At 40.8% G+C, this 18,504-nt stretch overlaps 1 protein-coding gene across 2 annotated transcripts in view; it reads left to right on the forward strand.

Annotated features, from left to right (window-relative positions):
* Positions 1 to 18,504, forward strand: part of LOC145434658 (cGMP-dependent protein kinase 1-like) — a 36,132-nt gene that overhangs the window by 2,193 nt on the left and 15,435 nt on the right. The window contains exons 1-8 of one of the 2 annotated variants that reach the window (XM_080311998.1): positions 1 to 7,045; positions 7,136 to 7,302; positions 8,700 to 8,813; positions 11,573 to 11,678; positions 13,375 to 13,438; positions 13,952 to 14,029; positions 14,093 to 14,187; positions 15,215 to 15,286. In XM_080311998.1, coding sequence (XP_080168124.1) covers positions 5,730 to 7,045; positions 7,136 to 7,302; positions 8,700 to 8,813; positions 11,573 to 11,678; positions 13,375 to 13,438; positions 13,952 to 14,029; positions 14,093 to 14,187; positions 15,215 to 15,286 — 2,012 coding nt within the window. In that variant the 5' untranslated portion in view covers positions 1 to 5,729. The remainder of the gene's footprint in view (positions 7,046 to 7,135; positions 7,303 to 8,699; positions 8,814 to 11,572; positions 11,679 to 13,374; positions 13,439 to 13,951; positions 14,030 to 14,092; positions 14,188 to 15,214; positions 15,287 to 18,504) is intronic. The other variant, XM_080312000.1, reaches the window with a different exon arrangement.

Raw genomic sequence — 18,504 nt, forward strand, 5'->3', positions numbered from 1 at the left:
ATGTTGTTTATTCTTGTTTGGATATAATTGGAGAAGAGACATGCTACTTTTCCATACACGCGTCCATGTGCGGAGAAATTAGGGATTACATTTTAGTTCCACTTTGCTAGTGGTATTCTTAACATGAGGTACCCCCTGGGGACTAAATTTAAAGGTCCATAGAATGCCAATGTCTACACCACAACTATAATATGTATCTATATCTATATACATATATTTATAATAATAGTCTTTATTTGCGCCTAGCACATGTCACCATCGGCACTTATGAGCTTGCTTTAGTCATCAGGTAGCTTTGCCGGCAAGTATACCGTTCTATAGCCAACCTATGCTGTCCAGTCCACGAAACGTTCAATAGCGGCCAGCGCAACCGCTCAAAACGCTTAAATGACCGCGCCAACAAAAAGGTTAGGAAACACTTCTTCGCATGGAGCCGTGAACATTCATGTCTTGGCGTGTTCCATGTTACCGTGATCCATCGAGCTGCTATTTTCACGCAAACATCATCATTATCGATTTGCTGGCGAATGTTGACCACAGAATAATCCGCGACGCAGCCTAAACAAGCCGTTGATCGGTAATTGGCTAGAGATGAGTCATCGGAAATAGCTCTATTAGCATGTATTTACATCGGCTAATGGAAACCGATTGTGTGGCAGAGCGAACGAATGTTTTCCATTGGAATACAGCGAGCGATGCATGGATGGAGAAGGTTTAGATATGAAGGAATTCAACTCGCACAGAAACTGCATTGGTCTGCGCTTATAGTCAAATTGACAATTACTGTTCGATTGTCGATTGCAGTGTTCCGATTTGAATGGCGGGAACAGACTCGTGCAAACTACCAATCTAGTTATTATTAATGCTATTATATTTAAAAGGAAGTTGAGTGACGCATATTATACTTTTTTCGTCAGGACTGTACAGGAGTCAGCAAACATTATATTCAAAGCAACTAAAACCTCTAGAACTGTTTATTTTTGTATTTTTTTTTATAATTTTCCACATCAGACGTGATATATAGTAGTAAGTTTGTATAACCTGCACATTGGCAAAGTATCAATCTAGTTAGTTCAAGGTCATCAAATAACTACTGGTTATTTGAGTAGTTTTGGTCCTATAGTTGCGGATTTTGAAACGCGACTACTTCAACTTCTAATTTAAACAACCATAAAATACGTGTCGTTGTTTGGCGTAAATCGTATTACCGGTGTTGTTTTGTATCATTGTTGGCTCGGAGTCATCACTGCCAACGGCGGCGCAGTCAGGGGTGGATTTTGGTGGTCGAACTCCCGACCCGATTCTGATCGAATAAAGATTGATGGTTTGCTTCAGACCTGATTCTATAGTCATTAGTCAGTTGTGTTTTAGTTGGTTGCGGATTTTTAAGGATCGTTAATTAGAGTGCTATTTCCCTCTGCGAATTTCGAATATCCGATAGTTTCTACAAGTTTGAGTGCCACGATACAAATTCGAGACATCTATTTACTGCTGGAAAAGTGAGTATTGTGGGCAACGATTTCTAAACCCGGCAAGCGAAGGGATTGTTTCAATTAACGCGGCAGTGTGAGGTGACAGAGTACACCAACATAAAATAAGATAGCTGGCTTGTGCTACCGAAATTGAACATTAAGCATCCATTGCCTTGAACATTAGGCATCCATTGCAATAATGCATATGATTTTCACTGTATTGCGTAGGTTAGACCCTTTCTTCATTTTAAAATGTGGGAATCTACATCGATTCGCTTTCCAACAATCAATGGAAATGATTCCCAGTTTTTGTGAACAAAAATATTTTTGATGTGACTTACAAATCTACCATTAGTCTGCTTTTCTTTATGTATCTCTTCTGTCGTTTACCTGTATCGTTGCTATTCCGGTACCAAGTTCTTGTTGTTACCATTGTTACAATACGAATATCTGTAATTTGGATTGATTAGCCATACATTGGCATATTGGTTTCACTTTTGCATCTGTTTGATTCCTTAGTTGTGTCGATAATTCTCGATAAGAGGCACCGGGAAAGTATTTTCGAGTTATCGTATATGTATCCTTGCAATTGACAATGTAATAAAGCCAGTTAGACGTCTTTGTATCGCAAATTTTGGATTTGGGCGACAAATTTAGATAGTTTTGAGAAAATCAAATAGTGTTGATTCGCTAGCAATTTTGATCACTTTTACCACTCAGACGCGATTTCGAATTGTGACGCAGGCAGAAGGGTCGAGTTAAAATCTGTTATCTGACATCAAAAGAATCTTTCGAAAAGCCACGAGATGTGAAATGTATCGACTCGTGAAGAATGTGTAGACTTGAACTGCTAAAGTATGTTTTGAAATCGGTCCCTTATCGAGGCCTCGAGGCGAAATTTTGAGTTAATGTCGCGTAACGGAATATGTTTTGGGTTACGTTTGACGTTTAGAAGCGGGATTGTCGGTTGTTTGCAGTCTCTGTTTAAACAGTTTCTCGCGCAATATCAGAAAGCAATTAATTGATTTTACGTCTTCCTAAGTGATCAACATTAGATATCGGCAATAACAGGACACAAAAGCAATCGATTTCTCAGCATTAATTACGATAAAATTACGAATACGTATTTATGGCAGTCAGACGATGGTGGGTCTTTGTTGCCGCTGTCATGGGTCGTTTATGAATCGGTTGTCAGGATATAACCACTCGTAATCGCATTGCGTTACATTATTTGCGCGAGCCTCAGGAAAGAGCGGTAGCTAAGTTTTTAACGAGGTTCAGAATGTCTGGTTGAAGAGATATATTCTGGACTTCTTGGACAGAGCAGGTTTGTGTTTTGATTTGAAAACTTCAATGCAGTCGCAGAATGTATGCTTTCCACGTTAAGATTGAGGCCACTCAAATAGACGTGACATTTTCTAAAATGTCCAAAATACTTGAGAAGGGTATATATAAAAGTAGCAATGAAATGAAATATTCGAAACGATGCGATATCATGCGAACGACACCAATCGCTCAAATGTATTGCAAACTACTAAACTATTTAATTGCACGGCTACTGCTGATGCGTAAAATACTAACGGTGTCGATAAAGCATGCACTCCAGACATGATCGCTTAAAAGTAACCCCATGTCTCGTTTCATAACTCAAAAGCGTCGCGAGTATTTATTCAGCAGTCGCACACTGGAGGCATGTCGTTCGTGTACGTTCATTGAATGATTTTGAGACGAAGATCATTGTTAAGAGAATGTTACTGCTAGAAAACATCGACTTCAGATCAGTGTGTTTCAGTGACATGTATCGCATACCCCAGTGTGCACCATAATATTGCAAACGCGTACAGCGTTAATGGTTCTGGCTGCACCAGACACATTATCACAATATGTAGGCAGGTTTATGCCTTATACCAGGTTAACAGGATGCAATATATACGGTACACTCTTAGCGAAAAGAGTGTAAATTTCCAGTCGTGTAGCACACCTGATATACGGGAGTGTATATACAGTATACACCCATGATACATGAAACCAGAACCTACCTCAGACTTATACCGCGGTGTAACATTTTATTACAAATTATATATGCACGTAGAAACGTAGGAAGGTATGCAGTGCATACTATGCACGTGGCAAGGTAGGATTTATGTCTGCGATATAATTCTGAGTTAGGTTCTGTTTTTGTGTACCACCATTTTCCGTCCTTGGCCGTGACCACACACTCTTTTCGGTAAGAGTGTACAACATCTATCATTTATTGGAAACTAAAACCCTAGCATAGATTAAAAAAAAAATCAACTGTGAGTCGGTAATGGACATCTCGTGGTGCTACTGCCGAAATGTGGAGCCTATTTTCAAGGGGGAAGTTTTCTGTGTTGTGGATCGTGAAGCCGCTTACAAATGTAGAGTGTAACTTGAGCATTTTGGCGACTTCGCCAGTGAACATGTTTAAGTTCAATACGATTTGCTTCAATGGCATAGTTTAAACAGTTGAATACCTATATTGAATTTGGGGTATTGCTTCTAAACATTCATGAATATAGAAATCTCATTAAAAAAAAATTTCCGTGTCTGTTTGCAGGCCATCCCCCGACATTTGGGCTGTTCATAAATAACTTTTTTTCTGGATTCCAGCAATTCAGTGATTGTACTCGTTGGAATTAAGTCAAATTTGTTTTGCATCATCCTTGAAGACAGCTCAACAATTTCATGGAGTTGACAGAAAGATTTGATTTTTTTAAAATTTTCCCTAATAAATTAAATTTTTTAATTGGATATGCAGAGCCATATACTTGTTAGAAACGAACCAATTTGGTGTGCAGCGTTTTTAGGGTAAACTGACAATTTATTCACTGAATAGCTGGAATCGAGAAAAAAAAATTTGAACAGCCCTACCTGACATACCTTTCAGTGCGAGTATTTCCTGCTATTGCAGAAAATAATTCCAATAAAAAAATTGTATCCATGATATCGACACGCTCATGAGAGCAGCACTCGAAACAAGGCTATGCCTCGCTTCACAGAACAGGCTCAGCAAATTCAACAGCATCGCACGCAGTAAATGACAGGTGTAGTTTCGCATTTGTTTCAATATAGGCCGCGTATTTCCTATACCTTGCGGCCTATCTCATCATTATTCTGATTAGAATTTATGCAGACTCGGTGCATCGCATGGACTGGGATGTATAAGTTTTGAGTAAACATTAAATGACTCCTAGCGTACAGAACGTCAATTGTAGAGGTTAAAAATCAACGCACCATATCAAAAGGATAGTTGATAAGCAGTGCTTCAGGTCACTGAGGATATTCTGATTGATGGTAGTGCTATGACTGGATTCGCAATAAAATTTGGTGAGTCATCCGCCGCCAAACAAGTCGAAATGGACCCGCGCGCTCTTGATCGACCACCATTTCATTCCAAGGATGATCAAGATATTAAGCAGCAAGATATTAACCCCTTAGTCACGACTAAAATGTCGATATCTTGCCATTTTATGAAGCTTCCAATGGTTTGCAATATCTACTACGTCACAAGCTCGATTTATCTGAACAATTGCTTCGTAAAGGACAGATAACATCCATTATCCAAGTATAGTCTCGCAACAGTATCAATAAACTAAACATTGACACATTTCGCGACTGCAAGCGGGGTTTTAGCAGAAATCTCAAGTCATATCCTGAAACGTTTGATGGGTTGACCTGACGTTATGGCCCGTAACAGAAAGAGAAATGTTGAGTCACTAATTTTGCTTGTTTAGATCGCGATGCAGAGAGACTTGCTCGTAAAATTATAAAGCAATATAAATTATATTTGTGGAACTAATCTCGCGCAATGAAGCTGACTTATTTGGGATTCATAATCAATTTTTACTCGTTTGCCTATTCACTGGGATATTTCGAATTGCTGGACTGGACTCAAGAGAGCAGTGATTAAATCAGTTCATCAAATTAGAAGGGGGTCGGGGAACGATTTGAAATCGGAAATTGGATCGTGACCAGAAAAAAGGTCCTGGACAACTAATTACCACACCTTGCGTGATATCAGTTTCAAACCGATTGCGAAGGTATCAGCGACCGACTTGTACACAGTGCCTACCTTGTTTTAGTTGATGCTCAACTATAACCAACTGGTTTACGAATAGTTCTAGACTCTAGTTCCGAATTTTCATATTCCAGTCGTTTGCACAAGTCTGGCCTGTCAGGAATTTTCTTCTCATCAGTCAGTTCACTGATATTTCGTCATAGACCCTATTACCCGTGATGATGTCCGTACGGGACTTGCAGCAGTGCGTCCAAGACACGACAAATCAGCTCCACCAACGAGACGTGCTCATTTCCGATTTGGAGTTGGAGCTCGAAGAGAAGGACGATCTGATCAAACAGCTTTCGAGCGAGCTGGACAAATATCGTAGCATTTTGCAGCCAGCCATCAACCTCAGGAATCAGTTCAATGGGGGATCGAAAACGAAGACGGATGACCGCATCACCATCAGCGTTTTTCCCAACAAAGAGAGTTCCGATAATACGGCCAAACCAATCATTCTCCTGGATTCCTCTAGTCCGAGCCTGAACGAATCACAGGAAACGTACGGTAGTCCGTTAGTGTCGCCAACTCGAATGGACTACGTCGAAACTATGCCGCTCGAAAGCGTCCGATCCAGAAGCGTCGCGTCTCTTCACAGATGTGGACGTGAAGTCATAAGCGATCAGTTTGAAAAGACACAATCCAGCGTGTCGTTCTCTACAGGCACCAGTCCCGTTTACATCCAAAAATCTCAGGATTGCTCATTCTGCGGGCGGCCATCTTGCAGTCAATCTGATTCGCCTCACAAATCCACCAATCATTTCGCCGCTAATTTTTCATTGGGAGGATCCTTCGACGAGTCTGGTTGCGGTGGCAAAAGCATTTTGCCGAAATGTCTGTGGAAAAAACGCGGGGTTCGCAGGAAGAAGAAAACGTCGTCGAGTCTCATCACTGCATTCATGCCTTTTGCCACCGAGGAGACGCGACATTGCTTGGAGCTCAACCGAAATAAGATGAAAAAGCTTGCGGGCGAGAACCAGACACGCAGAGCCAAGAAGTCTTCGTGGAAATCGAGATTTAAACAAAACAAGGCGAAAGAAGAAAATAATAACCACGCTGACCCATGTCATTACGAATGTCGTTGCTGCCCGCAAGTAGATGAATCAAAGTCGGAAAGCAGCGAGAAGGCCATCAAAAAGCAACGAGTGAACGTCGCGATTCAAACCTCGCCCACTATGCACAACAGGAAGCATTCCCGCAGTAAAAGCGTCGACCATGGCATCAAAAGCGACAAAAACATATTTTCTTTCGACAACATTGACGTAATCGGCGAATATTTCAAAACCATGACTCCCGATAAGCGTCGGATGATGAGTTACATTTGCGGTACGCTCCCGACCGCGTTTCCGTCAAATGGCGCGACTTCTGTCGACTCGAAACCCGCGCAAAACGGCAGAGGCGGTCATGCAAAACGAGCCAAGCGACAAGCCATCTCCAGCGAGCCCGTCAATCAAAACTCGTTCATTATTCAACACACTCCGAAATCGTTGAGGTAACATCGAGACCAAAGATAGTAATTGCGGTTACAACAAGGCAATGATGAGATTTTGATTAATTTTTCACGACTGACTTTTCTTTACAGGACGAAAGCTTTGATCCGCGAGGCGATTTTGGACAACGACTTTATGAAGCATTTGGAGAAATGCCAGATCGAGGAAATCGTCAAAAGCATGCATCCGGTCGAGTACAACCATTCCTGCATGATTATCAAGGAAGGAAATGTCGGGTCGTCCGTCTACGTGCTTGAAGGTTCGTTATTTGCTCTAGCGAGGCCGCATAGAGTCGGACCACTAATCTGGAATGACGGATGTACATTTGTACAAGCAGTCACTCAATGTGTTGTCAGATGCCATTTCTAGTCTGTGAAGAAAGCTGAGCATAATGGTCCAAATAATGAGTCGAGGCGAGTAGTGACAGATTTAATTCATGAAGATTATGTTTCCGATATTATTTTCCACTAATGAATCCTCAATAACTCGATTGGTCTTATCGCAGCATATGTAATATGTAGCACAAAACTACGCACTATAGGGATTGTGTGAACCTCATGACGTCATATTGCTAATTCAAATCCTATGTTTCAATGAAGTGATAGCATATTACACGATACCCAGCGACGACTCGAGCCACATAATTCCGTCAATGCTGACGTACATATTGACGTGTTAAACGTCGCTAAATGTATCAACTGGGACAATCAAATGATATAATAATCCCATAAAATCAATATCTTCCGTCGCTTTGTCAGTAATTTCGACGAGGACTTGCAAGGGAATATATAACCTTGTGCCTCAGCGGTATCGGCCAGACCGGACAATGTATTCGGCGTCTGAGTATTGCTACGTTGATATTGAGCAGTGTGTCAAACGAGTTTCTATACTTGCTACCGATATTACCCCATTGATAAGTTATACAACTGTAGCCAACACCCCAATCGAACGGATTTGGTTTCTATGACACAGTAAATGAAGTCAAGATGGACCCGTACGCCTGCTAGATTTTTTACAGCAGACACGATATCAATTCTCATTGATTGTTCGAATAAGGTGCAGGTTCGTTTAGTGGTGATTTTCATGCTGCCAGCGCCATACATAGAGTGGCCCGCCATTGAAATGCAATAAATTTCAACCAAAGATGTTAAGAAGAAGTGACAAATATAATATATGAAAAGGTTCATTGTGGAGAACCTACCAAGGGTCGTATGTGAACGTGAACCTCTAAATTCTTGAGGTTCACACACAGAACGCGAACGTGAACCTCACGTTCACACCATCCTTACTACGCACGTCGGTGGAAATCATATATCTGGGAAGTCGTGATCTACTCAAAGTATCGCCACAAAGTGCAATGAAATAAGCATGGTCAAAATGCAAAATTATCTTTTTATGTGGCTGAGCTGTCATTATATTGTTTGTGGCCGCATAAAAGGTGCATGTACTTGAACTTTCCACATATTACATACTTTTATGACATCATGACGAGTGATACTCGAATACCTAACCCGAAGTCTGACTCTCGATTCAGAATCGAATCACTCAGATATTCGACTTGCTCAGCCCTATATCTATGACTGCTCGATGGCTCCCGCCGAATGACAAACACCAATCGATGAATCAATATGAGACAGTCGTCCAATCTGTTGACAGATGGTAAAGTGGAAGTGACGAAGGCGGGCGAACATCTCTGCAATATGGGCGCTGGAAAAGTGTTCGGCGAGCTAGCTATCTTGTACAACTGCACCAGGACCGCTTCCGTCAAAGGTGAGTCGATGATCGCAATTTCACTGCAACGAAAACTGCTGGTCACCAAAAGTTTTGTCAGCAATAGTGGGTGCGTATCCTTATGATAAGTGAACTAAATACATACATATAGCTACACTCAGAGCCGGTCAAAGTAGTTATCGTTGGTACACAACGTCATAAATATTCAGGCCTAACTAGACGTTCTGTTTTATAACACATATCAAAACTATTTGAACTAGACAATGAAAGGTCTGAAGCGTACTCAAGTAATAAAGTTGCATCACAAAGTGGATATGATCGTACAAACTTTTGACAGTTCATCGGAGGTTTCTACTTCCGAAATGGCAGGCTGCATCGTCATGATTTATCCAAAGTGAGCAATGAGAGTACAAACAGTTGCAATTTTGGAAAATATGTTCAATTATCGCGATGCAGTCGCTATTTGACGCGGTTGTTATGGAAATGTTAATCGTCAATGGCCCAAATGGAAGTTCTTTAACACAGTGGTTCTCAACCGGGGGTCTGCGAAGCATTTTCAGGGGTCTGCGAAGCCCCAAAATAGTTGATAACCAAATTTTTATTTTTTTAAATCGGAAAATCTCAAGTCATTTTCGCTTCATTATAAGTAAAACTCCAGAGCTCACCAGGGTTATAATGACTCGAGTCAGACTTGAGTCACGATTTTTTGGTGACTCGACTTAACTCGAGTTAAATTCTAAAAATTGAAAAATGACTCGACTCGAATCGAGTCAATTTGTGTATTGACTCGACTTGTACTATAGTCATTACGCATGACTCGGGCCAAGTCATATGACACGACATTGGGTCTACCAAGACAGGCATTTCATCGTAATTTCGTAGAATAGTAAAGTTATCGCACTATTATATTTTCGTCTATCAGTACTGGTAATGTAATGCTAGCAGAAACTGTTAAAAAGCAGAAAATTAGTACATTATTAATGCGAAGCATTCGATATCACCGAGAAGAGTTGTAAAAAGTGGGTTTCAATCGACATTAACTAGGAACTGAACAGTCAACACAATGACTTGGACTCGGACTCGGCATTCTACTTCGGAATTTGGACTCGGACTTGACTTGGCGGTGAATTGAAAATAACTCGACTCGACTCGAGTCAAAACTATAAATGTGGGACTGACTTGTGACTCGGAGCCTTATGACTTGTTTACAACCCTTGGGCTCACATCAGTAGAATGACTATCTGAGATGAAATATCCTACCGTGCAGACTCATTTTAATTGCTATATTGCCAATGACTTAATGATACAAACATTTTGATGTTTAGAGATGTTTTGTTGGGGATTGTGGGAAAAATGGATGGATGAGTGAGGTTCACGGTGACTGCGTAATATTTATAAAAATTCTTCTTCTCCAGTGATATACTCAACCCTTTTTCAAGATAAGCTGCTAGATAGAAATGACTAGTCTTGACGTTATATGTTCATTAAAAAATTTGTTTGTCTATTTTGGCGCCTTGTTTGTTGCGATCATACCCAAATGTGTTGTCGGAAGCGTTACGCGTTAATATTACATCGGCCACCACCTATATATTTGTGGGAATGGAATTTTGACACTCGTTCATATCAACTCGAATGAGCGTATTTTCAAGACACGGCCAAGTATTTTCAGGAAATGCAGTTGCGGAATTCACTTTGAAATAATTCAAGTCAACCCAATTTCTACATGCGCAAGTATGATCTTATTTTCAAGAGAGGTCATTTTGCTGCTGTTCATCGCTGAGCCAACAGTTGTCATTTGCACAAGACAGATGACCATTGCACGATAATTGAGCTAATTTTGAACTAAAACTTCGTGGGGTCTGTGACGGTCCGAAAGGGGTCCGCGAAGACAAAAAGGTTGAGAACCACTGCTTTAACATATCACCACTCGAGTTAGTAGTAAAAGTAAGTATAAGATATTGTTTGCTTTCACACCATATTTAACGTCCACCTGCAAAGTAATAACTATAACTATTACTTTGCAAGATCTTATAATTATCAATATCGTCTACTATTGGTTCAACGAATTAGTAAAAGTAAGTAATACCTGCTTGAGTACTCCGAACAAGTATAGCAGTACTTAGTTACTGATCCCACCATCTCCATATTCACTATAACGTCAGTCGCCCGAAATATAAAACTTGAGCACAATTTGCCGATCTCTGCAAACACCAGCGACCGCGGAATATACCTATCAAGCCAATAAACAATCGATGGTGGAGGACTAGAGTCGAAATCGACTCTGACAACGTGTCCTGAGTCTGTATTGGTCCGGTACTAAATTAGGCTTACCATATTTTGGAAATTTAAAAAGAGGACACTTTTTCAGAAATTTGAGACTTGCAAAACCGGAGAAGAATTTTCAAAAGTCGGTGAATTCTACCGAACATGGTGATCGGTTGACTAAAAAAAAAGGTCAGCTTTCCGCACAGAGCTCAAAATACCGTTTTTCTCTCCACATTGCTAGGTGGTTGACTAAAAAAAACAGGTCAACTTTTCGCTCAGAGCTCAATTCACCGTTTTTCACTCCGAAATACCCGCCGGAGCGTCACTTCTGTGCTAATTTACGGCATATCACTCGCATTTTGCTCTAAATGTGACCTAAATTTTCAAAAAAGAGGACAAAATCTCAAAAAAGAGGACAAAAGGGCGTCCTCCGATGACACTTTCCAAAAAGTCAAAAAAGTGGACAAATCCTCTTAAAAGAGGACGTATGGTAACCCTACCCTAACTAAATGCGTAATTTCTTTTTTCGGCAGCCGTGACTCGAGTAAAACTCTGGGCCATCGACCGACAATGCTTTCAGGCGATCATGATGAGAACCGGACTCATGAAACAGGAAGAGCATCTCGAATTTCTCAAGAGGTGAATTCACTTCATGATATTTAAATAAATTTATGATGTTTAAACTTTGCAACATGGAATGCCCTCGAATGCAGATCACTGATTTCTCGTTTTAAAGTTCGTCCGCTGACTTCGATTTGCTGTCAATAGGAACACACTCATTTCAAAATAGGTGCGTTTCATATCCAACAATGAAGGCCACGAAAAGTACTTGCTGATGCAACTGAAGTAGAAGATAATTCTTTAATGAAGTTCAAATTGAAGTGTTTCATCCTGAGACAAAAAATAGAAGCAGAAAATGATACATTCGACAATACTCAACCAACATTAGTTATTATTATTACTATTACTACTATTATTACTATTGCAATAATTTCATTTCACCGTTACGTAGGGCTGCCATATTTTGAAATCCGGAAAGGAGAACTTTTTTTCCAAATCACAAAAGTTAGATTACGGAAATAGGAAACTTTTAATTCTAAAATTTTCCCGGAAAATCCCCTTGTGTTGACAAAAAAGGTATTTTTTCCAGTCCTACTAATGAAAGACCCGCTCAAATATCCACATTACAGATATCACGTCATTTATGAGGTTTTTTAGTTGTGCCTGTCCTGTGGCCTGGCTGTTAAAGCTACTAAGGAGGTAAAATGTCCAAAGGGGAAAACATTTAGGCCACATCGGACGACATTTTCGATTTCCTAAAATAGGAAGATCAGTAGTAGCCATGCAATTGGGGGGATGGGGGTGCTGGGCGAGACTTCTGTCTGTAATAAGTATGTAATTTCAGCTTCTGGGGAGCTCCGCCCTTCTTTAGCATTTATTGTTACTGACTGAATATTGGAGCGCCATATGGAACGTGGTTACGTGATGTGTTATGACACCATAACAAGGCTTTGAAGCGAGCCGGAATGTTGATTTGCTCTAGCTCCTGAACCCTCTTTCACCGTACATTGTCACAAATTATAAAAGAAGTGAGCCAGTTAACTAGAGCTCATGCCTTCATGTTGAAGATGTATGACATGTAGCGTGAAATAATAGAATAGCGGTACGACGACAGCGGGCTAAATAGACCCACACTAAACTGGGAAGCTATCGGCTGACATTAGTAACGAGCCAGCACACCACATCAGGGTTTGAGCCATGTGCTGCATCAGGTTATATCTATTATTGTATGGTTGCAAGGATAGACTAAATCAAAACTATGTACCTCTACCGCATGCAGAGACTTGATGATTATCGAAATATGGGACTTTTCTAACAAATGCAGAGATTTCATGATTGGCAAAAGAGGGGGGCTTCGGCCAGGGCGGAGGGATGGGCCCAAAAGCCACCACTCAGGAGAACACATCCTCCCAAAGGAGGGCATATGGTAACTCTACCGTTGGGTTTTGTGCTCCAGGACATCAATCACTTATTATGAGCCAGCAATTTAAATAATCGATTAAAGACCAACAGTAGCTGCGTCCAATAGATTCGGTCAAGCCGTTCCCTACGAAAGTGCTATCGCAGGGTAGTAACAGATTCGTGAGATGCATCTCTACTACTCTGCGATTAGTTAGTTAGGACCTTACAAATAATTGTAAATATGAAAGCCAGTGCCTCAGTCAAAGGGTAGTATCGAACAGTTGTTAAAGCTATTACGAATACATCAGAACCCCTTTTTCCTATACCCAAAGTTTGCAGTACTACATACTTAGGAATGGTTTTCTTCCTACAGCGTACCGACGTTCGCCAAATTGCAAGAAGGAGTCATATCGAGGATTGTTGACGTCTTGGAGGAGGTTCGTAACTCTTTGGTTTTCATTCACGTTGATCATGTCGTGGCGTATTACAAACCATAAAGCTTGCGTGGGAAATAGCTACTCTGTTCAAGTAGTACTCTGTTCAAGCTCTAATATCTCCACCCCGCAATCGACTCAATCGTTATTTTGCTCCCTTCTTAAAATCTTTCCTAGTGGGGAGATATCGCCCCCTTTTAGAACCACTGTTCCAGAGCAAAGGTCGTGAAAAAGCCAAGTCTAAAAAGCCAAAAAGGATGGGACCAAATATAGTGTGCTGGACACATCTTTTTGAATCGATTTCACGCAATGCTTGAGATTGAGCGACAACCATATCCGAAATTTTGATCAATGTTAATAACTTCAGCGTGGACTAGGATCACCGGGCTTTCAAAACAAATATTAATATGCTAGTACAATATAACCAACAGGGCTCTTTTATCTAGAAACAACCCTTGAGGCTAGCTACCCGACCAACAGTGTAGGATAAATCGATGATGCTTATTCCATCTGCAGTGTCACTATCCGAACGGGGAATACATCGTAAGGCAAGGTGCGGTAGGAGACACGTTCTACATCATATCTCGAGGCAAGGTGAGAATTTACGGTGGTCATTGTCAAGTTGCTTGGCTCTGGATCACGTGACTCTCACCGCAGGTAAAGATAACGAAACGCAAAGAGTCATCGCAGGAACCTGTTTTCGTCAGAACTCTAGGAAAGGGTGATTGGTTTGGAGAGAAAGCTCTGACCAGGTGAGTTCTCGAAACAAAAACATAGATGCACTCGGCTGCAGACCCTTTACAATAGGGTTGTTCAAAATTGACTGTTTTTCAGATTTTTGTGCCTATTACCTAAAATTGTTAAAGTGGCTAAACAAAACTTTGCACACCAAATTTGATTCAATTCCAACGAGTAGAAGTGAAATTTTTGTATTCATTACCAAAAATGTTTTTTAAAATTACTGGCCAACTAACCAATGAAATTGTTTAGTTTTCTACAAAAGTATGCAAAACAAATTTAACTTAAATCCAGCTCGTAGAAGTGAAGGTATCCGAGTTTTTTAATAATAATTCTTGGATTATCCACATTAAATACTATTTTTTTTCAAATCCACGATTTTGAACTTCAATAACTTTGCTTCTACTATAGTTGGAATTGAGCCGAATTTGGTGTGCCACGTTTTTTCAGCTAACAATTTTAGCTAATAGCCGCGAAAATCCGAAAAAAAAGTTATATTTGGACAACCCTATTGTACAAACTACCAATCTAGTTGGTTGAAAAAGTCAACCGAACACCGTTTTGAGCAGTTCTAATGTCTAATTTTATTTGCGGTTTTCGAAAAGTGAGTTGGTGTAGTTTTATTTGCACATTAGTAGCAAAACAACTAGAAAACACGCGTCGTCGTTTGACGTTGTCTGTTATTCTTGCAGTCATTGCTAGCTCGGATTCATCACTGCCAATATTGGGGTAGCCATGGGGTTGGTTTGAGTAGTCGAAACCCGTTCCATTTCGAACTCTAAACCCCGTCCATTTGAAATGCGGATCCAAATGGATAAAACGAAAGTGAAGAAGTTGTTTCGGAATTGAGTCGAATTGGTTGAGTTTTAGTTAGCTAGTTGCGGATATTTATAGATCATTTATAGTGCTAGTTATAGGTATAGTTGCAAGATTTGAAGAGTATTTCTAGTTCTATTGCTAGTTGCACACAATGAAAATGCAGTAGTATGTACAAGTCTGCTCGTCCGAACTGTGTAATAACGACTTGAATTTGTTTCACAGCGAAGATCTTCGAACCGCGAACGCAATCGTGGATGACAAAGACGGAGTTTCGTGTCTTGTCCTAGACCGAGAGTGAGATAATTTGCGATTCTTTATTCTATCCGGAAGGGGAATTTAAATGACCAACCAATGGACACCGGCTGCGTGAATGAAACTCTAAGCAGCCACTGCCTATCCCGGGCTTAGCACAACTAATCGATTGCTGGAATCATAGTAATTATCAATTATGGCAGTGGCTCCGAACGTTGGCAATGTTGAGAAACAGGATAGCTAAAATACCAAAGTGGGCGATAGAGGGCGCGTAAATATGTGTTGAGCTTGATAAAGAGGCGGTGATTTGAAAGAGTTGAGAAGCACTGAACCATAGGGTGATGCGAGTCTAGTAAAAATATTTATACACCATCGGCAGGGTTGTAACCAAGTCACAAAGCTCCGAGTCACAAGTCATTCTCACTTTTACGGTTTTGACTCGAGTCAAGTCGAGTCATTTTCAATTCACCACCGAGTCAAGTCCAAGTCCAAGTCATCGAGCAAAGGTTCGAGTCCGAGTCATGGTATTATTACCCGAGTCCGAGTCCAAGTAATTGTGTTGACTGCTCAGTTTCCAATTAAAGTCTTGTTAAAACCACTCTTATAACTCTGTTTGGTGATATCGAATGGTTCGCATTTATAATATACTAGTTCTCCTCACGTTTAACGGTTTCTGGTCGCATTTTTTAAGTACCAGTACCAATAGACGTAATCCCAACAGAGTGGTTACTTTACTGTTCTTCGAAATTACAATGAAATGTCGGTCTTGGCCGGCTGAATGTCGAGTTATATGACTTGGTTCGAGTCATGCGCAACGGCTCGACTCGAGTCCCTATTTTGAGAAAATGACTTGAGTCAAGTTGAGTCGTCAAAAAATCGCCACTCCAGTCATGACTCGACTCATTATAACCCTGACCATCGGCAATAAGATTTTTTTGTCGACGAGGTATGTAGCTTCTACAAAATCTCGACACTATGAGATACTTGAAGGCCTGATCGGCCGCATCACAGCACCCGAAATACCTAGTTGGCTGCACTCTTAGCAAAATGAGTGTGTTGTGTATTCACACTTAAAGGACCGAAAAGAGTGGTGCACGAAAACAGAACCCAAATCAGAATCATATCGCGGTCATAAATCCTACGTTCTTGCGTGCATTCATAATTTGGATTACAATGTTGTGGGACTACTCGGTTTCTACCGTAGTATAGTCTGAGGTAGGTTTTGATTTCGCGTGCCATGTATGTATATTAGGGTGGTTCTAGAAAAAGAATTTTGGAAAGTTGTTGGTCTGACCCTGCCAAAATGTTTCTTTTGGGTAAAAAACACACCGTGTGAAATGTTATCGATATTCATTAATGATTAGAGGTGGCTCAATGGATCATAAGTTCTGCCCATATCAGGTTTAGAACATATATGGCTAATTTATAGTTGCTATTGGGTCAACGCTTGAAAGCCTGGAATATCTCGTCTTGGTATTAGCTGATCATTGGCGGAGGTGGCATGATGACCAATCACATTTTATTTTGCCAAGTAAGCCCTGCTTGAGGGTGTTGGGGCACATTTTCGCGGAGGTCAGCAACAGCACCAACTGCAAAGTGAAGTTGGTCCTCATTTTTTGTGATATGGGCATAAACATCATCAGCCACTGTGTGGGACGTTCTGTGTCGCCGTTGGTTGCAGCAATAAAACTATACTTCCCCTTCTACTGAGCTTCCGGATATTCAAGAAAACCATAGGAAAGACGCATGTTTTCTGAAAATATGTTTCGTCGTCTTTGTCAATTTAAATCTTCTCTGGAATGAGTTTAAAGTTAATAATCTCCCACACTATGCTAGTTATTATTTCACTTCAGTCTCGTTTATAGCAGCAACTATCTTATCCTTGGTGCACTTGTCCCGATCGTCATCAAACAACGCCACACCAATCAACCCCGCAAACGGAAACCACAGTTGCCCTACCATCTTCCTCACTGTAGCTTTAGATATGTCGACAATATTCGCATTATACTTCTACAGCTTCTTTAGCAGCTTTAAACATCCACATTATTGTTGAATGTTGCCCATGTCTCAACGTGGATGCGAAATAGAATATGCAGACTGCAGAGTTCCTGCATGCATCTATGCTAGCTCGATAACTATATAAACTGTGAACGATACATCGGGACCGTTGAAAGTTTATATCACTTTCGCATTCCATTCGTCTTGGTGCACGGCTCCGGGAGTTTCAAAGAGGCTGTCTCGAAAAGGCACATAAAGGCCAGATCCATTAGTTCTCTGCAATGATGTCTCGTCTGAGTGACTTTCACAGCTGTCTCCAATACCTTCATCATCGCATGTATCATGTAAGCCACAGCATCGTATGTATAATGATCAGCTAACGAGTCCTCAAAAGTAGTCTGGTCAATACGACGTCACCTTCTTTCGAAACACTTGACCAAGAGAACATCAGAAGCAGATGAAGTTACCAGGGCTTCCAAACAGACCGATGCAGGCCAAGCATTCTCTCTAAAAGAATGCAGGTTCTTTAGTGCCGAACGGCATCGGAATGGAAGCATAACCACCAGCTCTTTATCTTTAAATCCCCATATTTTAGACAGTGTTGGGATGACTCGAGTCACCTTTTTCGTATGACTTGACTTGACTCGAGTCACTTTGCAAAAATGACTTGACTTGACTCGACGCTTCAAAAATGCAGATTGACTCGTGACTCGAAGCAAATTTTACGAGTCAATTTCAAGTCATCAAGTAATCGATGTCGACAAGATCGCCGTATCTTGTATAAGTTCGGATTGTTGACCGATCACTCAATGATTGTGCGTTTTACCGAGCCTTCATTGTTACATCACTAACGAATTGGTCGTTACCGCAGTGATCGGAGCTTATAGCTTACGTTTTCGTAAACTTGCGCACCTCAACCAACCCTCTTGCGTGCTTTAAATCGAACAAATATGGTCCATACGTTTATAATTGTATATCATGGATGTATATGTGAGTAGGGTATTGCTCCATATCATTTTATTGAACGTTTTAATGCGTCATATGCTATCCTATATTGTGACTGATAATTGCAGATCAGGGGAGGGCAGAGCTGCTGCACGCGTGAGCCGCATATCAAAAATCGATGAGTCACGACTCAAAAATTTATATATTCTAATTTATTCCGTCACAGGGAAATGTTGGGTATCGAATGAAGTTTATTATTGTGTGGTATAAGACGATGCGTCTCCAGCTAGGCTGCAAGGTGTTTGAAATCGGGCTGA

The sequence above is a fragment of the Botryllus schlosseri genome, chromosome 2 (assembly GCF_051294905.1).
Source record: "Botryllus schlosseri isolate E-star chromosome 2, Bs_hap1, whole genome shotgun sequence".
Taxonomy (NCBI): domain Eukaryota; kingdom Metazoa; phylum Chordata; class Ascidiacea; order Stolidobranchia; family Styelidae; genus Botryllus; species Botryllus schlosseri.